The following is a 26,747-nucleotide window of genomic DNA, read 5'->3' as shown; positions in this document are numbered from 1 at the left end:
GCTGGGGTGGATTAGAACAGCAGGTTCTTGCATTTTTGGAATGAGATTGAAATTGCTCCAGTGACACAGAGCCCTGCTTCCTGACAGCCTCCTTTTCAGACATTCCTTCTCTGCACTGCAGTTCAATCAAGAGCTCTTACCCGAGTGGCACAGGCCCACTCGGGGCTGCACTTTGGACAGCAGAGTCAGTTCGCTTGATGCCAGCACCCCAGAGTCCCTCCCTCGATGTGGAGGTCTAGTGTTCAGGTGCAGGGTTCGGTGGGGGAATGAAATGAAAGGAAAGAGAGGGCTGGTAGAGGTTGGGTCTACAGAGTACGCTTTTGAGTGGATTATTGGTTAAGCAACATTTGTTAACGTATTTTGTCTTTTGGGTACCTGACATTTTTTTGGTCACTAATAACATACCGTGTTTCCCTGAAACTAAGACCTAGCCAGCCGATCAGCTCTAATGCGTCTTTTGGAGCAAAAATTCATATAAGACCCGGTCTTATAGAATAGAATAGAATAGAATAGAATAGAATAGAATAGAATAGAATAGAATACCAGGTCTTATTAATTTTTGTGCCAAAAGACGCATTAGAGCTGATGGTTTGACTAGGTCTTATTTTCGGGGAAACGGTAGGAGAATATAGCTGGTCCTGCTCTAGTCCCACAGATGAGTGGGGGAAAGACCATCAGTCCTGTAACACTGGGTCTAGATGAGCTTTGGAGGGACTCTGGACCGGGCCTGTGGGGTGAGAGGCCAGGGAAGTTGTCCTATGACTATGTAGACTCCCTCCCACCCCCGCGAGCTGTTCTCGTCTTTGAAGTTTCCAAGGCAAAAAAAAAGATTTTTGTCTGTAGTTGCTGCACCTGAAGTGCGACTTCAAACAGTTGGTCTTCCCACCCAGTCTCCTCTTTGGTGGCTGGGCAATGGTTCACCCTGCTGTGTTAGAGGGGAGCTCTGTTGCCTGTTATCCCACTGTTGGAACATGACTTTGGGCAGGGGATTAAAGCTTGCTTGGCTTTTGCCCCCAGAAAGGAACTTTCCCATTTTGTAGTCTGGGGAGTGGGGCCCCTAAACAAGGCCCTATTGTCCTGCAGTTTGGAAGGGTGGTTGCAGGGCTGGGTGAGGAAGAAAGTGTGAATATGAAATTGCCTGAGATAAGGCCACCTAGAGGCTGAGGCGCTTTCACTTCTCTGGGCCACACCCTTGTGCTTGGTAGTAGGATGAGAGCACATTCAGTATGAAAACCAGTAGAGACCAGATACTTACCTACCTTCATGGGACTTAATTTCTTGTCTCCCTAGATTCTAAGTCACTCTCTCTTCCCTGCTCCCCCTTGTAAATTAAGCGCCCTTCTAAGGATCCAGAGGTAAGAAAAATTGCTATACCCTTTAGTGTACAAAAAGTAGGTTTAAATTGAGAGTGAAGGTGAAAGGGCTGATTTGAAGCTAACCATGAAAGAAGAATTAGAGAGCCAGAGTGGTTTATAGGAAGAGTGCCTAAGAAAGGGGAGCACATAGCATCGTAGACATACAAAGTTGGATTATCTAGTTTAAGTCTTCCCTTCTATGGAGGAGCTAAGTGAGGCCTAATGAGGTTAGCTTAAGAATCACCCAGCATGCCCAGAGATGGGTTGTTGCCTGACCTTGTTTGGAGCATGGAGCCTACCTAGCCTTTGATAGTCAAGTTTCCACCTTATGGTGGAAAGAGTACAGGCTTTGGAATCAGGAATATGAGTGTGAACCCTGGTTCTTCTGTTTAATAGCTCTCTGCCCTTGGGCAAGTCATTTAACTTCTGAGCTTCCTGCTTCTTTATTAAAATGGGGTTGATACCTACACATCAGAAGACAATTGTGAGAACTAAATGTGAGTTAACCACATACCGTACGGTTGAACACATGATAGTCACATATTTGTGTCAGTTCTGCTTCTCTTCAAGAGGGAGACGCAAAGGGACTTGCTTTGTCTTTTCAGTGTCCTTTGAATTTGGAGATTTGGTCTCCCAAAGGTTTCTTTATGAATTTCAACGTGTATATATAGGGAATTTTCTCTTGGAGGTGGGCCCCCAAAAAACGTTCTGAAATCGGGAAGAGTCTGACACTCCTCTCGTGTGCATTCCTCACCAGGCAGCCAGAAGAAAGTACCAGGAAGAAATGCCCCATTATCCCCAGAAGAATAGCCTATTGTAGAAAAACAGAAAAGGGAGTTGGGTGAGGGGTTTTTGGAGATTTGGGGCAGGCAGTTAGGAAATAGAGCAGTTTATGCTATTCTAAACAGTGAGTGTAGTTCAGGCGGGAGATGGTGCTTGATCCTATGCTAAAAGGATGGTGTCTTTTCTTTCCCCTTCCTTACCACTTGCTTAACCTCTGGCTTGGAAGTACCCCAGTAGCAGGAGGCAGCCTGTTCTGTGTGTTGATTCGTTCCAGCACTGCTAGTCTGCTCTCTAGGCAGGGGTGGCAGTTAATCTGTTGAGCTGAGGTCACTCATTTGAAGAACAGTGTCGTATTTCTATACTCTGGAGCCCCTACCAGTCTGGGTGGGTCAGATCGCCCTTCCATGTAGCAAAGACTGAGGAGAAAAAAGAGAATCTACGACTGAAACTTTATTGTACTGAATATTTTTAGAAGTGTTTGATAGGGGTAGCCTTTTCTCCATCAGACCCTTGACAAGTAGTTACTTAAAGAAGGGTTTATGGAAAAACCCGGTCTCCCCAAAACGTGTGTGCCTTAAGTGGTTCTATGTAATTAAGTTTGTCTTACTCCTTTTTCCTTGAAGTTTGTCAAAGCTGTTGGCGTCCTTTCCTACCTTCTGCCTTTCTCCACGGGTTAGGCCCCCAGCCTTCTCTGTGTTCTCCAGGATTTCCTCCCACTCTCCAGCATGGGAGCAGCCTCCAGCCGCCACCGTGGATCTGTTAGACGAGGAAAATAACTTGACAAATTGCTAGTGCAGATTTGGTCATTTCAGGCTGTGCATTTGGACTTTTTTCATTCAAGGATCGTCATTTAAGTGAGTGTGGCTGAGTTGCCAGGTTCTCACCACACAAACAGACACACTAACGTACTACAAGCATGTGTGTAGGATTTACCTGGCTCTCTTGGTGGGTGGTTTCCCTGCCAGTAGTCAGCGCAACTTGGCAAAAGCTCTTCACAACTAAAAGAATACGAGGACTCCATCTGGGGGTTAACAAAAGCTCCATTTCTCAAGGATTCAGCCAAATGTATGAGAAGAGCCTGGATCTGAGCATTGCTGTGAGCCTGTTCTTTAGATTTTCCTGTTGATGTTATTTAATCTGCTCAGCAAAATGAACTGATGTCATCTTCATGAGCATCTGTTGGTAGATCGTTTAAGCCCCCCTCATGTAACCCTGGTCCTGGTATCTTCCTGCTTGAAAATGTACTTCATCGACATCCAATTCATGTTAGAACTTGCAGCCCTTCCTGTAAGAACACTAGCAACTCCCCTCCCCCAATACACCCCCCTCAATGAGGTATGGACTGTGCGATTTCAGGCATGGTTTTGTTGTGGTGTGAAGAGAAGGTGTTAGCTGCTGAGTTCTGTTTGTCAGCAGAGCCTGACAAACCCATGCTGGCACTCGCTGGAACTGGGCAACCAATCACAGCTGGAACGGTTATCGTCATGGAGTCCCTATGGGCTTCCTCTATCAGGTCACATCCCAAAATAACATTGGGCAGTATTTCAAGTGAAGAAACGAAGGCTTTCGGGGCTGTAGCCAGCCTGGAGTGTGAGATTCTGTGTGAAATAGTTGGACCTGCTCCAGCGCTTTTGATCTGCATGGTAGATGAGCAATAAAATGCATGAAACACGTGAGAAAATTCTGCCTGGCCCTGCTGCTTCCTTGGAACGGGCAGGGCACTGAGTGGGCTGATCCTCACCTCCCATCTCTCCGCAGGATTATGCTAGGAAGAGCAAACTCAGGAAAAGAGATCTTTGCACTTAAGGGACAGTGCAGTAATTCTTTCAGCGGTCCTTCTACTTAACGTACCTATTGTAGGTCCTTTTGGGAGAATTGAGAACCTGAGTCCTGAAATACTAAAGGCAGCCACCCCTCCCGCCCCCCCCAGGGAGAATTGGGTCTGGGATTGATTGAACTTTGTCTGTGGTAAGTATGTTGTGGAAAGCCAAACTTGTTAGGCACATTGAGGTCTGACTCAACAGCCAGACATCCGGCTTTTTGTGGAACAAAAGACCTGAAAAACTGGCTTTTTGTAGGGTAGAAAGCAGAGGTGTGTCCTGTGCAATAAAAGGACATGGAGTTCAGAGCAGTATCTGTTCGTGTAGTTGGGGCGGGGGTGGGGGGTGGCTTCTTCTGGAGTCTTATGCCCTTATACCTCCCTCCCATTTCCCAGTAAAAACATTTACTTTTGATTAGTCACCGGGGCTGAAGGACATGTCTTACATCTTAGGCTGCATATGTGTTGTCGTATCTCTCACTCAGGGTCTTGCTGCTGGCATTGCATATTTCATATGACCCTGACCATATAGTGCCAGTGGAATTTCTTGCATGTGTCCCAGGGGTGTGTCACAAACACAGATTTGTCCAGTCTCTCATTGTATAAATGAGGAAACCAAAGCCTAGCTTGTTGACAGCTTGCCCAAGGTCACAACTGATAAGTACCAAGAGCTAGCTGGGCCTTGATCTCCTAACTCAGGGGTGTGTGGTGTTTTTTCCTCAGCCTGTATATTATCACAGCATAATAGAGACACAAAGAACATAGCCTCTGGGATTCAGCAGACCTGGGTTCAAAATCTAGTTCTGCCACGTACTTGCTGGAGGACTTGGGCATGTAACCCAGTCTCTGACCATCAGCTTACTCATTTCAACATGTTAGTGATGGAAGTACCTCCTGCTAAGAATTGTAGAAAATTAAGTAACTGCGTAAAGTGCCTGGAACGTTGTAGATGCTCGAATGGTAGTTACTGTTAATGTAAATGATCTGTCTCTTCCTATACTAACATTCTGGTTCTTAAATTTTTTTATTATTATTGTTTTTTTAATCAACTACCCCCATACTGACCAGTTACTGATGAAAATGACAGTTTGAGAGATTGGCTTGAAACCTACCAAATCAGAGTGATAGGAAGATTAATGCTGCTTCCTCCCCCACTATTACTCTGTGCGTAGGCATCCCAGCTCACGTGGGACTGCTGTTGACAGTGGTTTATTTAGCACTTTTTTTCCAAGGAGCTCAGGGCACTTGACCAAAACTGACAGCTCTCCTCAGAGTGCTTCTGTGAAGGAAGCCACTACCTGGTCACCACAGATGCCGCCAGGCTCCTGCGAGCCCAGCCCCAGGGGCTGCCAGTGTTTTCTTCAGGCTCCTGGGATCCCTCCACTGGACTAGGACATTCCCTTGTGGATCTGTGGAGAGCCTGGTTTTTAACCCTGTGGCATCTGCAGCCCTGGCCCCTACCCTACAGCAATGGTTGGTGGGTTGTTGTTGGTTTTTTTCTCTTTTTTTTTTTCTCTTTTGCCCTCCTCAGTTTCTCACAAGGTCTCCAAGAATACACACCAGATTAAACGGGTTCCTCTCTTGAAGACAGCCAAAAGAGAGCAAAGGGGGACTTGGGCTTTACCTATACCATTTGAACTATTTTTACCATGAGAATGTTCCTGTTTTATTTGTCTAATTAAAGACAAAATGTTCAAGACACTTAAGTTTTCAAAGCCATTTGAATAGAACCAAGTTCTTGTCTTATGGATGGAACTTTGATTCCTATGCTGATTTCTTATTCATGTAAACAACGTAGCTTTTATTACCAGACGCTGGTGGTTTGATAAGGAATGGAGACTGTAGGAAGGAATGCTGAGGGAACCTACTGGTCCCTAAAACAGAGCATTGAGCTCTGGTTTCTGTTACAGACCAGAGCTTAACAAGTGGCTTTTGAGGCCCTTTTTGGCATACAAGGTTGGCTCCTCTTGTCCTCTTGCTGCCTCTTTGGAGTTTACTCTCCTTGGCCCAGAGGCCGGGTGTCCCTAGTATAGCTTAGTCGTCAATATGCGGATGGAAGCCTCCTCTCTTGGGATGAACCCAGGGCTTTTTATAGCCCCAGGTGCTTTAGTTTTTTGAGAGGGAAGAGGCCCTTTGGTGTTACCTAGAGAAGGCCTTCTTGAGTTCCCTTCCACACTGGGCCTAGTTCTGATTGCATTCTTACAGCTTACTGTGGCGTACTGTGTCTGCTTATAGGAAAGCTGATGTCGTGGCTAACACTGAGAGCTGGACACAGACACAGGTGCACACCTGCCTGTCTGCTTTGCCTTCGGGGCAGGTTTTGTTCCCATACAACTCCGCAGAAATGCTCCCAGTCCAGTGACTAGTAACCAGCTGGTTTGCAGAAGTTCCAACCAACCTGGCTAGTTGGGGGAGAGCCTAAAAGTGCCCTCTGACCTCTAATGTTATTGTCAGACTCCAAGGTCAGAGTCATCTTGATATTTCCTTGAGAGCTTGTTTGGAGGTTCTAGCAGGGGAGTGCAGCTACTCGTATACCCTTGACCGAAGCACGGTCTTCTCCTGTATTGGGGAAGGTCGTCCTCTTTGACCGAGCGCGCAGTGTCAGGAGGGACGCACATGGAGCGGTGAGGGAGAAAGGGGAAACCTGCCTCGCCCGCCAGATCATCTCAATCAACCCTGGCGATCAACGGGGTGACAGATGTCACAGCCAGAGCGCTCTCACATCCTAACTGGTATTTCCAACGTGAGCTTGTTGTGGGAATAGGAATAGAATGAAATCAGCCATTTTGGATCTCCTTCCTCTTCAAATGTGTCTCTTTAAAACAACTCTTCTTAACCATTCTAGTATAAGTGTCTTCCCAGACCTGAGCCCATATCCAAAGCTTTTATCCTTTCTTCAGGGCACATTTTGTACCCAGTCTGAAATGAATGTGTGGTGCTGAGCCAGCAGTATTGCTAGAGAATGTACAGAGGCGAGGGGTGGGATTGGGGGTGCATTTCCTGGGGTAAATAGTTTTCATATTGAGCTCCTGGTGCTAATCTTGGAGTTTACCAACCCAGAGTGAACACTTTACTGATTATTTCAAGACAAGCCCCCAAATAAATTTCAAGTTGTCATTGAAAAACTTACAACTAGGGATAAAACTGGTTTGTTCATTTAGTAAACATTTGTTCTTCCCTACTGGGGGCCTGGAATCCCCTCTTGGCAGTTAGGAATTATCTTTCCTGTGCAATATGTGGCTTTCCCACCTCCTACCCCTTATATTTTAAAATATGGTAACTTGGAGTGAGTGAGTCCTTGGTAAATGTAGTTATAATAATCTGATGGAGAGGATCTGTGATTGTTGCCCAAACTTGTTAACATACTCCTGTGGCCCCTTGGTATTATCCTGGCATTGTTTTGCAAAGCTTCCGCGCTGGAAAAGAACTGAAGGCTCACTGAAATGCTGCTCTCTTACGACTGGAAATTGGGGCTGGGAAAGAAGATAAAAGTGTTAAATCTGCTTCTGGTGGATAGACCAGAGGTCAGCAAACTACAGATTGTGGGCCAGTTGTTTTTATAAAGAATCAAATGGGTGTGGCTGTGTTCCAATAAAACTTTATTATCTGTGACTGCTTTTGCACTACAACAGCGGAGTTAAGTAGTTGTGATAAAGACTATATGGCCCACAGAGTCTAAAATATTTTCTGTGTGGCCCTCAATGGAGAGTTTGCCCCCTGTGAGCTATAGTATCCTGACTATATAATGTGTGCAGAGTGTTTGCTCTTGGTTGTTTAAGGAAAGTGTTAATCATGTAGTAGGATTGTTGAAAGAAGAGTTTGCCTAATGTTGCTGATCTGTGTCCTTGTGTGTGTGTGTTTCAGGATCTGTCTGGTTCAATAGACGATCTCCCCATGGGAACAGAAGGAGCTCTGAGCCCTGGAGTGAGCACATCAGGGATTTCCAGCAGCCAAGGAGAGCAGAGTAATCCAGCTCAGTCTCCTTTCTCTCCTCATACCTCCCCTCACCTGCCTGGCATCCGAGGCCCCTCCCCGTCCCCTGTTGGCTCTCCTGCCAGTGTTGCTCAGTCTCGCTCAGGACCACTCTCGCCTGCTGCAGTGCCAGGTACCCTCAAGTGCTGGGTTTTGGGGAGGGGGCAAGGGGACTGGTACCCAACAATAGCAGGGAGCCCCAGCCTTCCACTGGCAGAGAGAACATCTCTGGTTCATGTCTACAAAGTTTGCCTTCATCATTTGAAGAAGGGAGATGGGAGCCCCTTGGTTGGGATCTCTGTGTATGTGATACTGGGAGGTGCTTGGCCTTCCCAGGAGCCATTTCCAGTGCTGAATTGACCTCCTAGCTAGAATTTCCAGGCTTAGCCATGATTGGCTTACTACTTTCTCTGTCTGGAGCAGGCAACCAGATGCCACCGCGGCCACCCAGTGGCCAGTCGGACAGCATCATGCATCCTTCCATGAACCAATCAAGCATTGCCCAAGATCGAGGTAAGAACCCGGGCTTTGAGGGAGGGGTGGAAGGCTAAGGCCGACCCTTGAATATCCTGTGCAATTGCTTTTGGAGAACCGTATGACCATGAAACTTAGGACAGTCCCAGCAATAATTGTGAGGTTAAGAGTGGACCTGGCCATGTTGTGACTCCAGAACTGTGTTTCCTCCATAGTCATTCTTTCTCGGTATTTGTGTTTCGATGGATTCCTCCCTACATGCATTGTGCCTGGTTCGGTCAGCCAATGCTAAAATTCAGCATTGAATCTTTACCCTTAAATCCTGCACCTTTTCTTGTTGTTTTTTTGTCATTGCTATTTGTCTATTCAAACCCACATTTAGTAGAAACAGTTGGCGTGATCTGGTTAATGGCTATGTCACTTAGGAGGGTGCCTAAAATGGCACACAATTATATAGCAAATAAGATGGGGACTTCATATAATTAGTTGCTAAAGAAAATGTAGATGGTGAAGTCTTAGGATAGGGCAGAGCGTTTGTTCCCATTGTACTGAGGTAATAACTATGTGGCCACTACCCACAAATAGGTTACATGCAGAGGAACCCCCAGATGCCCCAGTACAGTTCCCCCCAGCCCGGCTCGGCCTTATCTCCGCGGCAGCCTTCTGGAGGACAGATGCACACGGGCATGGGCTCCTACCAGCAGAACTCCATGGGGAGCTATGGGCCCCAGGGCAGTCAGTATGGCCCACAGGGTGAGTATGTACCCACTTAGGAGCACATAGAGGTCAGACGAAACAAGTTCCTTGTCTCATGTGCTGCCGTTCTTTGCCTTAAATCCACCAAAGCCAGGCCCCAAAATAGAGCAGGACTGTCACTCTGGGAAAGTCCTGGAATATCCCGGAGCCTCTGTTTCATCTGTAAAATGGGGAAAAGTGGTTAGTTCAAAACTGAGTGCAGACATTTAGTAAATGATAATTATTGGTTATTATACTATTGGTTTTTTAGTAAATTAGTCCTAATAGAATGGATCTTTGTTCCAAATTAGCCCTAGATGGACTAAGCTCAGTGTCTTGCACAGAGCATGGGAGAGAAGGCAAGACGACTATGTAGAAAGAATTCTGGGAGTTGAAGAGCCTGGATAGTAGCAAAGCCAGTCTTGCCTGTGCTATGCTGTCTTTAAGATAACGGGACAACTGGAGCACTGCCTTGATATGCTTCTGGCCTCCCCTTAACCTTTTCTTTTTTTAATGGGGTTAAAGGCTACCATGAAGTTGGTCTCTTTCCAGACCAAATATTGAATGATTCCCATTGTTTATCATCTTTGGAGTTTTAGGGTTTGAGCAATATTAGTGAGTTGCTAATGAGTCACTAACCAAGTCTCTGCATCTTCTCTCTTTCTTTCTCTCCCAGGAGGCTATCCCAGGCAGCCAAACTATAATGCCTTGCCCAATGCTAACTACCCCAGTGCAGGCATGGCTGGAAGCATGAACCCTATGGGTGCTGGAGGTCAGATGCACGGGCAGCCTGGCATCCCACCTTATGGCACACTCCCTCCAGGGAGAATGAGTCACGCCTCCATGGGCAACAGGCCTTATGGCCCTAACATGGCCAATATGCCACCTCAGATTGGGTCAGGGATGTGTCCCCCACCAGGGGGCATGAACCGGAAAACTCAAGAAACTGCTGTCGCCATGCATGTTGCTGCCAACTCTATCCAAAACAGGTAAGGGCTGGGAAGTGAAGAGCGTGTCCGTACAAGGAAATAAATTGTAGAATCATTCAGTACTTCCGGACCTAAACCATGTCATCTTGGTAAATAAGCATTTTATCGAGAGTTCTTTAGAAAATTAGGTTTCCTGACAGTGAAAAACACAACAAAAGTGCTGATTCTTAAGCATCTTAGATTGGTATCAAATTTCACACGACCAGATACCATATATAAAGAACTTTATAAAGCACAAATTGTTTTAATTAGTAAAATAAGTCTTCAGATTTTCTTCATTTCTTCTGTCAATCTGGTGTCTTGGTTTCCCAAAGGAAATTTAATGATACATGTGACTTGGATCTGTGGTGTGAGAAATACAGGAGGAAGGGTTTTGTTTGCCATTTCTCCTGCTGTTCTGTGTGATCCTGTGCATTTGACTCTGGTGCTGAAGTACAGAAGGCTCATGTGATTTGCTTTAATGACTTAAAAATTCTTCTTTCTTGGCTACTGTTTTTTAAGGCTCTATCCGTGTACTCCATTGTTGGTGCCTACAGTTCTTAAAGTGACTCCTGTATTACTGGGTTGTAGATGAACCAAGGTAGAATAGGGTGATTGACTTTAAAGAGAGGTGGGCTTGGTTAGTACTTCAGAATGATGAAAGCACTAAGTTTGCAGTGGGCCTATTGAGAAAAAAAAATGCAAAGCCCCTCCAGGTGCTTTGCTATTGAGGGCTCCAGTTTGCTTGGGGTTTGATAGGACAAAGTGGTAAAATTGAGCATTTTATCTAGGCCTTCTGTCATAGAGAGGACCCTTAAATGGAAACACGCTTGACTTTAGACGTGCCTTAGAGGGAGACACTATTTAAGAGACATGATAGGGCTTCATTCTTCAAGGAGTGTTTCCTTTAAAATTGAGCTATGGTTTCCCATTTGGAGCTTGAACCCTGTTAAAACCTTCATGGGAGGTAAAAGATAAGAATGTTGAAGTCAGGTAGTGCATGATTGTGATTTTTTCCTTGTAAGGCTAACTAGATTATCTTGGCTCACACAACTGTTTAGCTCAAGTCCAAATCTGAAATCTCGGTGTCTCTAGCTCGTGTCTCTCTTTCCCTCTTTTTCTCAGGCCACCGGGTTACCCCAATATGAATCAAGGGGGTATAATGGGAACTGGACCTCCATATGGACAAGGGATTAATAGTATGGCTGGCATGATCAACCCTCAGGGACCCCCCTATCCCATGGGTGGAACCATGGCCAACAATTCAGCAGGTAAGTCCTAGTCATTACGCACCCCAGGGATTTCTTCCAGCGTGATCTTCATGTCCCAAATCTATTAAACTTGAGAATTTTTTTCTCTTTTATAGGGATGGCAGCCAGCCCAGAGATGATGGGCCTTGGGGATGTCAAGTTAACTCCAGCCACCAAAATGAACAACAAGGCTGATGGGACACCCAAGACAGAATCCAAATCCAAAGTAATGATTTATATCTTGACTCCTCTCAACTTTCTGTCCCATCCTTTCCAGTGATAGGAAGGAAAAAGAAAAGAGGGTAACTAGATGCTAGCCCTTTGTGGAACCAACTAGATCATCTCAGAAAAAGCTGATGTTACCTCTTCTTATCATGAAGGATTCCAGGATTAGAGTTCATTGAATTAGGTTTGAGTTAGCCCAAGGAGTCCTCATGTAAATAATATAATATTCTCATAGCTGTGTGTTATGGAGGAAATGCCAGACCTGCAGTATAGAATTCTCTATGACTCTGTGCCCCCTGTCTTCGTGCATCGATAGATGGTATGTGCCATGGGCATCCAGTTGCTTTTCACTTCCTGGACCTCACTCAGAGCAGCAGGAATGGTGCCCTACGTTCTTTAAAGGGGGAGATGAGGCAGATGGGGTTTGGGTCCCTGGCCTACCTGTAGGTTGGTCCTTCTGAGTATGCTGTCCATTTGGCTGTGTGGCAATCTGGGGATTTGAGCATTTGAATCATTCGAAAAATTTCTACTTTTTCATACCTCATTTTTCCTATCTTATAAAGTAGGGGAGATAAAAAATCACAGCTGCCACCTCCTATGGTCCTTTACCTCTAGCTCTAAAACCCTTTTAGCCATCCTCCTGTCTTAGGATACTATCCAAAGCCTTTCACGCCAGTGGGAGACCCTTTCTTGAGAGGAGGTAGAGTTTCATTTTAGTCCATCCCCATTGTCTCAAGATCACGTTTTGAGTTTCTTGAGTTCTCTGAAACAGTTTATAATAGTGTGTCCAGGCTTCTGGGTAAATAGTGTGGGAGTCGTGACATTAATGTCAGATGAACAAAGATTTAACACTCAGCCCTGTTACTTAAAAGCTATGAGATACTGGGCATGGCCTCCTTGTGTCTGCTTCCTTATCTTGTAAGAGGAGGATAATTTATAATGCCTAATAGGTAAAGGCATCTAGCACAGCACCCAGTGTGTAATATATAGTCAGTATTATTTTTATTCCTTTACAGGGAGAAGGTCTAGCTCCCTTTTGGCCTTTCAACCTTGCGAAGGCAGGGCAGGTGTTAGGAACTACCCCAGAATAAGAAGCTGTATCACTAAATTAATTAATTAGTTAATTAATTTTTAAAAAGAAGAAGCTGTATCGCTATCCTAGTCAAAGGACTTCTGAGTCCTTTAGCGTAGGCTTTGAATCTGACCGTTTCCTAAGAATCTTGACCTGCCCCTTCCAGAAATCCAGTTCTTCTACTACAACCAATGAGAAGATCACCAAGTTGTATGAGCTGGGTGGTGAGCCTGAGAGGAAGATGTGGGTGGACCGTTATCTGGCCTTCACGGAGGAGAAGGCCATGGGCATGACAAATCTGCCAGCTGTGGGTAGGAAACCTCTGGACCTCTATCGCCTCTATGTGTCTGTGAAGGAGATTGGTGGATTGACTCAGGTGAGTGCCTGTCACTTGGCTTCCCCCGTTTTTTCAACAAGTTTCTCTCAAGGTACTCAGTGGTTTCACCTGGTGTCATGCATCCCACAGGGACATTACCCTCTCCTGTTCTCTGAGTCACATACTGACAGACCTGGGAGCTCGGGCTTCCAGAAGTTAAGGCCAAGGCAGGAGGCTGAAACTTTCCTAGGCCGTATGAAGTATTAGCATTGTTTACCATCTGTCTAGGGTGCTACCTGGTTGCAAAGATGTGGAAAGTCCGTGGGCGTTCTGATTCCATAGGAGGTGGTTTGGCATAGTAGACAAGGGCAAGATTTGGAGAACTAGGCCTGGTTTTGAATCCTGTCTTAGCCACTTAAAACATATGTGACCTTAATGAAGGTGTATAACCACTCTGACACCTAATGTTTCTTATTTGTAAAGTAGGGACAGTGTGTACCTGGCTAGACTGTCAAGCTAAAAATAATAAACATAGTTTTTGGCAAGATTTCTGCCACATCAGTTGGTCCACAAGATGGTCCAGGTGCAGCCAGAGTAGTTGCTGACTCTTCCAGGAAGCTTCCTAGTGGAGATGGGATTTTAGGAGCTATTTTATAGAAATCGTTTATGAAGAAAAAGTAGATGGGAGATTGTGTTTAGTTAGCCGGTATGGGAAACTGCAGTGCTTGGATTCATCTCTGCTGCAAACCTCTGAGCCTCCCTGAGCTTTGCCCCTGCTCTGATACCGTACAGCTTTATTTCACACTCAGCCCAGTGACACCGCTGGCAGACAGCACACTGTGCCTGCAAACTTTCCTCCTATGTGTGTTCTGTAGTCATCAGACCAGGAGCCCTGCTGTTGGATCTGAGTTTGTGGCTGAGCTCAGAGGGAGGCGTGGCTGGGAGGGATGTATTCCAAACCTTCTAAATCAGAAGAGGAAAACAGCTGTCACCAGCAGAAAAGAAAGTGATTGGAATGAAGCCAACCAACAGTCAGTTATGAATTCCTTCTCCCTTCAGGCTTTATTTCCCTCCCCCACAAAGGAAAACAAAACAAAACAAGACACGTGCGCACTGCCACATAAGTGGCGTGGGAAGCAAAGCCACAGAAGGCTTCTGAGGTGACCCTGGGCTTATTCTGCCATTCTCGCTGCTACTCGTTCTCACAGTCAAGCCTCTCTTGCTTGTAGGGAAAAGAGGCATTAGGTTAGATTTGGCATACTTTTAACTGGGTGGGCTTCTGAACCTAAGAGGAATTACAAATGGAATCCCAAAGCCTAGGCCTGTCTTAGTTTGCAAAAGGATGCCAACCTTTTAGATGCTATGATGTACTTGAACTCTAAAGACAGTTCAGAAGAGAAGGCTCCAAAGAGGCAAAAGAAGAGTCCTGAGCTTTTCTGAAGGATAAGTAGGGTTTAGGTAGAGGGTGGAGCCATTGCAGTTGACTGGCCCAGATGGCCTGGAGATGGGAGAGTCTGGAATGTACCCTGCCAATGCCATCTCCAACCTTCAAGACTCAGCTCAGATGTGACCTGCTCTAGGAAGTGTTCCTACTCACTTTCCCTCCGTCTAGGTTGTCCCTCTCTTTGCTTCCCTGTCACTCTTCTCTCTGGTATCACTGGTACCAGATCAACAGGTATCACAACATACTGAACTTTCTCTGTGGATTGGGACTGGAAAGCCAGTCTTCCCGCCCTTGAGAGATAAGCTGACCACATGGTGGGTGAATAAGCATAACAATAGGTGAAGGAGGAGATCTGCCTGGCTAGAGCGGAAGGAGTGACTGTAGGGATTGGGGGATGGTGTTGGGCAGTGTGCCCTGAAGCTGAAGAAAGGAGGCAGAACTGTAGGCTGGTGACTTCTGGGTAGGGACAGAAGAAGTCCAAGGGACTGGAGCATATCCTGGGCAGTCAGGACAGTGACTTTTGTGGGAAAGGGGCCTGGTTATCTGTCACTGAGATGTAGGGGAATAGTGGCACAAGAATATCAGATTTGCAAGGAGCCCTACATTGAAAAAATAATCAGATGTGAAAAACCCCCATTTGACAAAGCCAGACAGGGTGGTCATTGATATTACCACGTCTCCATTTTATCAAATGTTAATTTTTATTGGTGCATTTAAAATAGGATTTGGATCTGATGGTGATCTGCACGTCTTTTTTCACCAGTACACTTGTGTAAAGGAAGCAAAGACCCTACCTTCTGAATTCTGTTCCTCTAATGGTGATGTGACATTTGCCCTAATTTGAATAAACGCTGTCTGATAGTTGCGATGATCTGTGGGCAGAGCCTGACGAGGGTAAAGGGAAGCCAGCCATGGATTTAGTGTTTGCTGTGGACTATCCACCACACAGGGTCGACTTGAGTAGTTAACTGAGAATTATGATTCTATAAGAGATGCGTACCTGGTAGCCTGATGGGCTTTGGGACTTGTGGACAGGAAGCCCAGATAGATGGAAGATATACCCTGACTCCTCTGGTTGGTTGTGCAGGTCAACAAGAACAAAAAATGGCGGGAACTTGCCACAAACCTCAATGTCGGCACCTCAAGCAGTGCTGCCAGCTCCTTGAAAAAGCAGTATATCCAGTGTCTCTATGCCTTTGAGTGCAAGATTGAACGGGGAGAAGACCCTCCCCCGGACATCTTTGCAGCTGCTGATTCCAAGAAGTCCCAGCCCAAGATCCAGCCTCCCTCTCCAGGTAGGGATTGTGTGAACGGCTCCACCAAGGTTTACTCTTCAAGGGTAACATTCAAGGGTCCAGGCTCCTTGTTCAGCGGCTCCTGCCAGCAGGCATGGTATACTCTGCCCTGTCCTACCAAAGGGTGTGACAGGTTGGCAGATTAAAAAGCAGGCAGCGGGGACTCCCTTGGGAGGTAGTTTGTAGCAGCCCTTAAGTTTTAATTTTCATTGTGTACCTGGCATCTTGCCAAATGTTTGTAAACTAGTGAATGGGAGGGAAAATCTGACAAGTAGCAGTGAGGCAGGGCCATCTGGGAGCTTTGGCCCACTGATGTCAGCGCCTTAGAATGCAGCTCAGACTAGAGCCCTGAATTCCCCAGGGAGCTGAGATGGTGATGAATGGGAAGGAGGGGGGTGGGGAAGGGATATGAATGGAACACTGATGGGAGTGCCTCTGCCACCCTCCTTTCTGAGAGTAGGCTGGGGACTGGGCAAGCCTGGGGAGGGAAGAAGGCCAGGGCTCCTAGAAGGTGGGTGTAAACACGTGTGCCCTGATGTTGACCTGTGAGGGTGTAGTGAGTGCCTGAGATGAGTCATCATCCGGGGAGGCCCAAGCAGTGGGATATTTGCTACTCGGAATGGTAACTAATGGAAACATTAATGACTAGTAGTTCTGTGCTTAGCTTAAAGGAACATTTGAACCTGAGTGGTGAAACTGGGTTAGATGCTTGAGAATAGGAGCTCCTAGGTTTATAACGTGCATTGCAGGTTTGGGGCAAGATGAAACCTTCCTACCCATGATTCCAGGCGCTGTGTGACTGGGAGCTTCAGCACCAGCATTAGGGGGCTGAATAGGTTAGACAGCGGCCTTGAAGTAGAGAGAAGTAATCAGGGAAGCGAGCAGAGACTCAAGGAATTACCAGCATGGGGATGGCATTGCCACACCACCCCTGTTCTCCAGGTGTAAAACCGCAAGGAGTGATAGAGCCCTCAAACTCCCTCGTTTGTTACCTGGCTTTGCAGATTCCCTGCGGAGAAGGGTGATTGAGGCTTTAAAGAACCCTAGCTTAGCCTTATAACAATCTTTGCTGACGAGATACTAGGGCATGTGTTTCTGTGGGAGCTAAACTTTCCTGCTCACCCCACATCTCTGTCCACAGCGGGATCAGGGTCTATGCAGGGGCCACAGACACCTCAGTCAACAAGCAGTTCCATGGCAGAAGGCGGAGACCTGAAGCCACCAACTCCAGCATCCACCCCACACAGTCAGATCCCCCCTTTGCCAGGCATGAGGTAAGGCCACAAGCAGGGGTGGGTGGTTTGGGAGAACCTGGGCACAAGTGCATGAGCTGTGCAGGCTGGTGTGGTCCCTGCTCTGCCTGCCCCACCAGGGAGTCCCATGTTCCCTGCATTATCGGAGGAATTGCTTTATTTGGGGTTTAATTGACTTTCCTCGCTCTGGAGCAGGAGCAATTCGGTTGGGATCCAGGATGCTTTTCCTGATGGAAGTGACCCCACATTCCAGAAGCGGAATTCCATGACTCCAAACCCTGGGTACCAGCCCAGTATGAATACCTCTGACATGATGGGGCGCATGTCCTACGAGCCAAATAAGGATCCTTATGGCAGCATGAGGAAAGGTGACCAATTGCTATTGGCCTTGTGCCCTTGAGGACAGAGCCAGGGAAGTAGGGGGATATCTTGAGAGTGGTTCAGGGTTCTTATCAAGCCGTTGTCTGAGATAAGGCATTTTCAGACCTAATCACCCCTCTGATCCCTCCCTCCTTTCTTGTCTTCCTCTCCCTGGCCTCAGTTTGTCACCCCTTAACAAGTACGTTCTCTGCTGGTTGGGGCCTCTTTAGATCTCTGTTTTGGGCCTGTAAGGAGAACAAAATGAACAAACCTGAGCTCTGAAGAGGGCATGGGTCTTTGGGGCAAGCAAAGTAGACTGTAGTCCTGCTCACCTACCATTTCACTCAATTGCCTGCCTTTCTGCACTTAGCTCCAGGGAGTGATCCCTTCATGTCCTCAGGGCAGGGCCCCAACGGCGGGATGGGGGACCCCTACAGCCGAGCTGCCGGCCCTGGGCTGGGAAATGTGGCGATGGGACCACGACAGCACTATCCCTATGGAGGTCCTTATGACCGAGTGAGGTAAGCGTGGCCCTCCTCCTGCCGCACCCCATGACCCCACAGCTATAGTGGACTCAGTCTGTTTCTCCCATTGTGTTTAGGACTGAGCCTGGAATAGGACCGGAGGGAAACATGGGCACTGGAGCCCCGCAGCCGAATCTCATGCCTTCTAACCCCGACTCGGGGATGTATTCTCCCAGCCGCTATCCCCCACAGCAACAGCAGCAGCAGCAACGGTGAGTGAAGCCTGGCCTCAGTGCTGCTGTGGCTCAGGCTTTGCCGTCCCGTCCTGATCCTGTTCCTCTCCCTCCTGCAGACATGATTCCTATGGCAATCAGTTCTCCACTCAAGGCACCCCTTCCGGCAGCCCCTTCCCCAGCCAGCAGACCACAATGTATCAGCAGCAGCAGCAGGTGAGGCTATGGGGTAAAGTAACACGGGTGCGCCTCGAGAGCCAGCTGGAAAACAGCTGGAAAATCTGAGGCACTCGTTTTAGATACTTTGCCGGTCGTCTCCCACCCAAGTAGCCAGTTCTGCCTCCGTCTCTCACCTGTTTAAGTCCAGTCCAGTCTCTAGTTCTCCAGAAGGGCTAGAAATTGGCCTTATTTTGATTTTTGATTTTTTTGTTTTGTTTCTTAACTTTTCTGTGGTTTTCTACTTAGAGCAAGGGAGAGCCAGCAGGGTATAGAGAATGATTCTTGCTTTCAGACACAATTTTGAAAGATGATTCCTTTGTTCCCTTGGAGTCTGTGTTCCTTCTAGAGGGACAGAAGAAAGTCCAGCGAGTGTCTGGTGTAGCTATCTTAGCAGCTGTGGTCTTTATTCCCTGAGTGCAAAGTATTAACTTCCCCAACTCTGCTTGTCCCTGTCTTAGAATTACAAGCGGCCGATGGATGCCACATATGGCCCTCCTGCCAAGCGGCACGACGGGGAGATGTACAGTGTGCCATACAGCACGGGGCAGGGGCAGCCTCAGCAGCAGCAGTTACCCCCAGCCCAGCCTCAGCCCACCAGCCAGCAACAAGCTGCCCAGCCTTCCCCTCAGCAAGATGTATACAACCAGTATGGCAACGCCTATCCCACCACTGCCACCACTGCTACTGAGCGCCGACCAGCAAGTGGTCCCCAGAACCAGTTTCCATTCCAGTTTGGCCGAGACCGTGTCTCTGCACCCCCTGGCTCCAGTGCCCAGCAGAACATGCCACCACAAATGATGGGTGGTCCTATACAGGCATCACCGGAGGTTGCTCAGCAGGGCACCATGTGGCAGGGGCGTAATGACATGACCTACAATTACGCCAACAGGCAGAGCACAGGGTCTGCCCCCCAGGGCCCTGCCTATCATGGCGTGAACCGAACAGATGAAATGCTGCACACGGATCAGAGGGCCAACCATGAAGGCCCATGGCCTTCCCACAGCACACGCCAGCCCCCATATGGTCCCTCTGCCCCCGTACCCCCCATGACAAGGCCCCCTCCATCCAACTACCAGCCCCCGCCAAGCATGCAGAATCACATTCCTCAGGTATCCAGCCCTGCCCCCCTGCCTCGGCCAATGGAGAACCGCACCTCTCCCAGCAAGTCTCCATTCCTGCACTCTGGGATGAAGATGCAGAAGGCAGGACCTCCAGTACCTGCCTCGCACATCGCACCTGCCCCTGTGCAGCCCCCCATGATTCGGCGGGACATCACCTTCCCACCTGGCTCTGTTGAAGCCACGCAGCCTGTGTTGAAGCAGAGGAGGCGACTCACCATGAAAGACATCGGTACGGAGACCTCCATGACGGTGTTGTTAACCGCCCCTTTACATCTTGTCCAGTGTTCTCTCTCCATCCTGATATTCTGGATGAGGTAAAATCTGGTCCAGTGTTGACTAAAATAGAGCCAAAGACATTTGGGTAAGGAAGGAGTTAGCTGATTTCAAGCTTTTACTTAAAGGACTCACCATGCAGTGATGTCCTGAGCGAGCCATCAGGGGCTGACGTGTGTCTTCTCCCAGATAGGAACTGTCTTCCTAGTAGCCTGACTTGGTGGGCTAGCCCTGGGGGAACCTTCAACCAACTTGGGTTTGGTGGATAGGTGACATGGAGGTTTTATTTCAGGAACTCCAGAGGCATGGCGTGTAATGATGTCCCTCAAGTCTGGGCTGCTGGCAGAGAGCACGTGGGCATTAGACACCATTAACATCCTACTGTATGATGACAACAGTATCATGACCTTCAACCTCAGTCAGGTGAGTACAGGCGCCTGAGGAAGTCTGGAAGATTGGGAGGACCTGGGATCTTCTTGAAGTAGATGGTGCTAAGTGACACAGGGAATTAAGCCCTCCCCGGCCACCATGGTCTCCTCTCCCTTGCTCATCTCTGAGAGCTTCCCTACCAGTACTTTGATTCCGTGCCAGTACCTTGCCACTGGCCATGGGCCCAGAATGCTGAGAACAGTAATAATTTGTATAAGGTGTCAGGATTGACTCCAAAAGGAATTTGAGAGAAACTTTTTGGTATTGGTAAGAAATGCAGATTCTGTTGATATCAGTGAGGACACCATGTTTTTCTAGACTACCAAGACCTATGGTCTTTATCAGTGAGCAGAGTCGTTTCTTTATTGTTCCCTTTCTTACTTTATCCACTCTAAATAGAAGAGATCTTTTTTGATCCCATTTTCCTAAGGTGTAGAACAGGAAGTATAAAAAGATATGCTTGTGTGGGGAGATGCTTTAACGGTGTTCTGGCAGAGGTGAGTCTCCAGACCCTCTCTCCACAGGATACGCACCCGGGGTTTTCCTGTAGCTGGGAAGCCTTTCTGCTGCACCATTCTGCACTTTGTTTTGATCGTCCTTAGTAGTTCTCAACCAACCCGTCTATCGAGGAGCTAACTAAGGGGGGCATTGTTATTAATAGTTACCAGTTATCGTACCCTCACTTTGTGCGAGGTACTTCATAGTTTCTTGCATGTCATACAACAGCCTTCTGAGGCAGATGTGGCCACTTAGAGATGAGTAAATGGGCTCAATCTTACCTTTGCCTAGGTTCACACAGCTGTTAGAAGAATCTTTCTGTTTCCAAAGCCTGACTTTATGTCCATTACGTAATACTGCCTCCCATGAGAAAGTAAAGGGACAAATATTGATTGAACAATTTCAATATTCCAGGTATTTGATATATTCCATTTAGACCTCAGAACTCCCCTGTAAATTTTAGGAATTTCCATCATTATCAATGGGAAGATGGAAAAAGTACAGCTTAGAGGATTAATCACACATTCAGTTCCTGGGAAGGCCAGAATTCAAACCTAGATCTTTCTAATTCTAAAGCCTTATTTTTTCCATTCTGCTATACTATTCGACTAGAAATTAATCTGACTGGAGATGAGTATTTTCTTCTAGAGGAAAATGGCCTATATAGGATCCAGCCTGGAATTTGGGTCTCCCTAGCACCAGCCTCCTAGAATGTTGGGGAGCTTGGAGAAGAGAGCAGATGAACATCTGTCCACACTGCATTTCTTCTCTCGGTTCATGTTGGAAGGGGTCATGCCACCATGCCTAGCCTTGGGCTGCACTTGGCAGTGGGATGTAGTGTTCTAAGAGGGACAATGACCAAAGGGTAAGAAACTTGTCTTGGTAAAGAAAGGCAGACATTGGTCGGGAAAGAGGAGGCTAAGAGATGGTGGCTTTGGTAGTGAAGTGAGGAACTTGTTGGGCAGTGTTTCCATCTTGGAAGCAGGCTCATGTGAAGGTAGGTTGGGCAGAAAGAAGTTTGTGCCAGTCATAGGAGAGATGAAATGACTCCCTCAGTGGAGAGCATTTGGGAAAGGAGCAGCTCTGCCTTCTCCAGTGATACAGATGTCTGACCTAGAAGAAAGTGGGGAGATCAGATAGAAGAAGATCCTTGGAGGTCTCTCAAGTCAAGGATTCTCGTCTTAGCCCACTTTTCTTCCTTAATTTATTTCCTGTTGTTTCTCTTTTAGCTCCCAGGCTTGTTAGAGCTCCTTGTGGAATATTTCCGACGTTGCCTGATCGAGATCTTTGGCATTTTAAAGGAGTATGAGGTGGGCGACCCAGGGCAGAGAACACTACTGGACCCTGGGAGATTCAGCAAGGCGTCTAGTCCAGCCCCTGTAGCGGGGGAGGAAGAAGAAGACCTTCTAGGTCCTAAACTAGAGGAGGAAGAAGAAGAGGAAGTAGTGGAAAATGATGAGGAGATGGCTTTTTCAGGCAAGGACAAGGCCGCCTCAGAGAACAGTGAGGAGAAACTTACTAGTAAGTTTGACAAGCTTCCCGTCAAGATCGTGCAGAAGAACGACCCGTTCGTGGTGGACTGCTCAGATAAGCTTGGGCGCGTGCAGGAGTTTGACAGTGGCCTCCTGCACTGGCGGATTGGTGGGGGGGACACCACTGAGCATATCCAGACCCACTTTGAGAGCAAGACAGAGCTGCTGCCTACCGCTCATGTGCCCTGCCTCCCAGTCACCCGGAAACATGTCACAGCAGCAGAGGGTACACCAGGGACAACCGAACAGGAGGGCCCCCCGCCTGATGGCCCTCCCGAAAAACGGATCACAGCCACTATGGATGACATGTTGTCCACCCGGTCTAGCACATTGACCGAGGAGGGAGCTAAGAACGCAGAGGCCACCAAGGAGAGCAGCAAGTTTCCATTCGGCATCAGCCCGGCACAGAGCCACCGGAACATCAAGATCCTAGAGGATGAACCCCACAGTAAAGATGAGACCCCACTGTGCACCCTTCTGGACTGGCAGGATTCCCTGGCCAAGCGCTGCGTCTGTGTCTCCAATACCATCCGAAGCCTGTCATTTGTGCCAGGCAACGACTTTGAGATGTCCAAACACCCGGGCCTGCTGCTGATCCTGGGCAAGCTGATCCTTCTACACCACAAGCATCCAGAACGGAAGCAGGCGCCACTAACTTACGAGAAGGAGGAGGAGCAGGACCAAGGGGTGAGCTGCAACAAAGTGGAGTGGTGGTGGGACTGCTTGGAGATGCTCCGGGAAAACACCTTGGTCACTCTTGCCAACATCTCGGGGCAGTTGGACCTCTCCCCATACCCTGAGAGCATTTGCCTGCCTGTCCTGGACGGACTCCTACACTGGGCAGTCTGCCCTTCAGCTGAAGCCCAGGACCCCTTCTCCACCCTGGGCCCCAACGCTGTCCTCTCCCCGCAGAGACTGGTCTTGGAAACCCTCAGCAAACTCAGCATCCAGGACAACAATGTGGACCTGATCCTGGCCACGCCCCCCTTCAGCCGCCTGGAGAAGTTGTATAGCACCATGGTGCGTTTCCTCAGTGACCGAAAGAACCCGGTATGCCGGGAGATGGCTGTGGTACTGCTGGCCAACCTGGCGCAGGGCGACAGCCTGGCAGCCCGTGCCATCGCAGTGCAGAAGGGCAGCATCGGCAACCTCCTGGGCTTCCTGGAGGACAGCCTTGCCGCCACGCAGTTCCAGCAGAGCCAGGCCAGCCTGCTCCACATGCAGAACCCGCCCTTTGAGCCAACTAGTGTGGACATGATGCGGCGGGCTGCCCGCGCACTGCTGGCGCTGGCCAAGGTGGACGAGAACCACTCAGAGTTCACGCTGTACGAGTCACGGCTCTTGGACATCTCGGTATCGCCGTTGATGAACTCATTGGTTTCACAAGTCATTTGTGATGTACTGTTTTTGATTGGCCAGTCATGACAGCCGTGGGACACCTCCCTCCCTGTGTGTGTGTGCGTGTGTGGAGAACTTAGAAACTGACTGTTGCCCTTTATTTATGCAAAACCACCTCAGAATCCAGTTTACCCTGTGCTGTCCAGCTTCTCCCTTGGGTAAAAAGTGTCTCCTATTTCTCTCCCCTCCCACCCCCATCTTTCTACCTTTCTGTTCCTGTCCTCACCTTACTCCCCTCAGGACCGTACCCTATTTGAAAAGACAAAGCTCTGCCTACATAGAAGACTTTTTTATTTTAACCAAAGTTACTGTCGTTTACAGTGAGTTTGGGGAAAAAAAATAAAAATGGTTTTCCCGATCCTTGCATCAACGGGAGGCCACATTTCATAACTGTTTTTAATGGTAAAAAAAAGAAAAAAAGAAAAAAATACAAAAAAAAAAACCCTGAAGGACAAAAAGGTTACTGCTGAACTGTATGTGGTTTATTGTTGTACATTCACAATCTTGCAGGAGCCGAGAAGTTCGCAGTTGTGGACAGACCCTGTTCACTGGAGAGGCCTGTGCAGTAGAGTGTAGACCCTTTCATGTACTGTACTGTACACCTGATACTGTAAACATACTGTAATAATAATGTCTCACATGGAAACGAGAAAAAAACGCTGGGTCAGCAGCAAGCTGTAGTTTTTAAAAATGTTTTTAGTTAAACGTTGAGGAGAAAAAAAAAAAAGGCTTTTCCCCCAAAGTATCATGTGTGAACCTACAACACCCTGACCTCTTTCTCTCCTCCTTGATTGTATGAATAACCCTGAGATCACCTCTTAGAACTGGTTTTAACCTTAGGCTGCAGCGGCTGTGCTGCCATGTGTGTATATATATGACGTTGTACATTGCACATACACTTGGATCCCCACAGTTTGGTCCCCCTTCCAGCTACCCATTTATAGTATGACGAGTTAACAAGTTGGTGACCTGCACAAAGCGAGACACAGCTATTTAATCTCTTGCCAGACGTCGCCCCTCTTGGCGCGATGCTGTACAGGTCTCTGTAAAAAGTCCTTGCTGTCTCAGCAGCCAATCAACTTATAGTTTATTTTTTTCTGGGTTTTTGTTTTGTTTTGTTTTGTTTTCTTTCTAATCGAGGTGTGGAAAAGTTCTAGGTTCAGTTGAAGTTCCTAATGGAGAAACACAATTGAGATTTTTTCAGTGATAAAATCTGCATATTTGTATTTCAAACAATGTAGCTAAAACTTGATGTAAATTCCTCCTTTTTTCCTTTTTTGGCTTAATGAATATCATTTATTCAGTATGAAATCTTTATACTATATGTTCCACGTGTTAAGAATAAATGTACATTAAATCTTGGTAAGACGTTTGTGAGGCTTTTTATTGTTTCCAAACTGAAAGCTCGACCTTTTTGGGGTGTGAGGAGCTGGTCCTGTTCTTGCAACTCTCCGTTGGTGTGCTCTCTCCCCTAAATGGTGGCACCCTGGACTCTCGTTTCTGTACCATATTTCACTCTACCTTCTACAGTGTAAGTCTAAATTTAAGAAAGTTGAGATGATTTTGCCTGCAAGAAGAAGTTCTAGGCATAAAAAGCATGTTAGCCTTTTGAAAAAGTGGGTTTGAATAAGCCAAAGAATTTGACGATACTCTAGGAAAAAACTTGGAAATAGTTGACAAGGGGATGATCTGTTTTTCTCAGAAATTGTTAACAATGAGACAACCATATCTCTGGAGGGACCCTCCAACTTAACCATTAATTTCTCCAGAGTAACTGCCCTGATTCCAGATCAGAGCATTCAGCTGCCTTCTTGGCATCTGTTTGGAAGTTGTCTTTTTTTTTTTTCTTTTTAATTTATTGGGGTGACAATTGTTAATCAAATTACATAGATTTCAGGTGTACAGTTCTGTATTATATCATCTATAAATCCCATTGTGTGTTCACCACCCAGAGTCAGTTCTCCTTCCATCACCATATATTTGTGGAAGTTTAATTTGAACACACCCAAATTAAAATGCCATCTTCCCCTAGAAACCTGCTTCTCCTATAGTTTTCTCCATAAATGGCAACTCCGTCATTTGGACTTGACTTTCGTTTCAACATCCGGTCTGTTAGCACTTCAAAAAATAATCCAGTCCAGCCCCTACCACCGTAGTTCAAGACACTAGACCTTTCTTGAAATAGCCTACAAACTGACTTCTGCTTGGCCTAGTTGAACCTTTTCTCAACATAGCAACCGGAATGTTCCCTTTAAAACCTAAGTCAGATCAAAATCCTTCAGTGCTTCTCACTGTAAGTGAAAGTCCACATCATTATAATGACCTACAAAGCCCTCAGTTACCTACCTTGCTGTTACTTCTTGGGTCCTCTCTTCTTTCTCACCCATTGCTCACTCCACTATACAGGGCTGTTCCCACCTGGGGTCTTTGCTCTGTCCAGAATACTCTCACCAGTTACCTGCATGGTTCAAGCCCTCATTTTCAAGTCTTTGTTCAAATATTGTATCAGTGAACCTTTCCCTGGCCACCTTATTTAAAATAGTAATCCGTTCCTCTGCCTTGTTTTTCTTTGTAGTACTTAACTATTAGGTTGGTGCAAAAGTACTTGGGGTTTTTGCAATTATTTTTAAACTTTTTAAACCCCAATCACATTTGCACTTAATTTCATCTGGTCCATTGTATATTGTACTTACTTACCTGTCATCTTCCACTGGAATGTAAGCCCTCTGAGGGCAGCGCTATTTATTTTATTCACTGCTATATCCCTGTCCTACAGCACAGCCTGGCACATAATTGTTGAATGAAATGTAGATGTTGGCCAGATGCAGTTCCTTTTATAAGGCTAATGTTGCATTATATAGCTTCTTTGTTCATCCCCTTCCTTAGGGAAACAATGGGGAAATCAGAAGCAGTAACAGAGAAATGCTATTACTCTGGACACTTAGAAGTGAAACATGAAACAACGTCTTTATTGAGTACCGACATGTGTACCAGAGATAGTACACCAAGTAATCCTACAAACAGTCCCATCCATGCCTGTGAGATCACTATTCTCGTTCCCATTTTATAGTCGAGGAAAGTAGCTTGTATGAGCTCACACACCACGCGAGGTCCCCTGACTCCTAAGGCCCATGCTCTTCCTAATACACCACACTGCCTCCTTCCTGGGTCACAGGACAACCAGGAGTAACGATCTCGCTGTGGAGCTCAGCAAGCAAGATTTGTTTTTGTCGTTATTTAGCATGAGTTAAAACTGTCC

General features: G+C 47.1%; 1 protein-coding gene across 2 annotated transcripts in view; it reads left to right on the top strand.

Moving 5' to 3' along the window:
• ARID1A (AT-rich interaction domain 1A) overlaps positions 1–24,850 on the top strand; it is a 65,961-nt gene extending 41,111 nt beyond the window's left edge. The window contains exons 5-20 of one of the 2 annotated variants that reach the window (XM_081057314.1): positions 7,822–8,062; positions 8,353–8,442; positions 8,989–9,156; positions 9,815–10,127; positions 11,232–11,377; positions 11,473–11,582; positions 12,820–13,029; positions 15,501–15,708; positions 16,850–16,982; positions 17,157–17,329; positions 17,692–17,842; positions 17,923–18,057; positions 18,138–18,234; positions 18,696–19,587; positions 19,924–20,054; positions 21,788–24,850. In XM_081057314.1, coding sequence (XP_080913440.1) covers positions 7,822–8,062; positions 8,353–8,442; positions 8,989–9,156; positions 9,815–10,127; positions 11,232–11,377; positions 11,473–11,582; positions 12,820–13,029; positions 15,501–15,708; positions 16,850–16,982; positions 17,157–17,329; positions 17,692–17,842; positions 17,923–18,057; positions 18,138–18,234; positions 18,696–19,587; positions 19,924–20,054; positions 21,788–23,515 — 4,926 coding nt within the window. In that variant the 3' untranslated portion in view covers positions 23,516–24,850. Of the gene's footprint in view, positions 1–7,821; positions 8,063–8,352; positions 8,443–8,988; positions 9,157–9,814; positions 10,128–11,231; positions 11,378–11,472; positions 11,583–12,819; positions 13,030–15,500; positions 15,709–16,849; positions 16,983–17,153; positions 17,330–17,691; positions 17,843–17,922; positions 18,058–18,137; positions 18,235–18,695; positions 19,588–19,923; positions 20,055–21,787 lie in introns of both variants that reach the window. The other variant, XM_081057313.1, reaches the window with a different exon arrangement.
• Positions 24,851–26,747: the final 1,897 nt, after the last annotated feature.

This window comes from Rhinolophus hipposideros (genome assembly GCF_964194185.1).
Source record: "Rhinolophus hipposideros genome assembly, chromosome: 8".
NCBI classification, from domain to species: Eukaryota; Metazoa; Chordata; class Mammalia; order Chiroptera; family Rhinolophidae; genus Rhinolophus; species Rhinolophus hipposideros.
The sequence above is the reverse complement of the archived record's forward strand: the minus strand, read 5'-3'. Positions and strand labels throughout refer to the sequence as shown.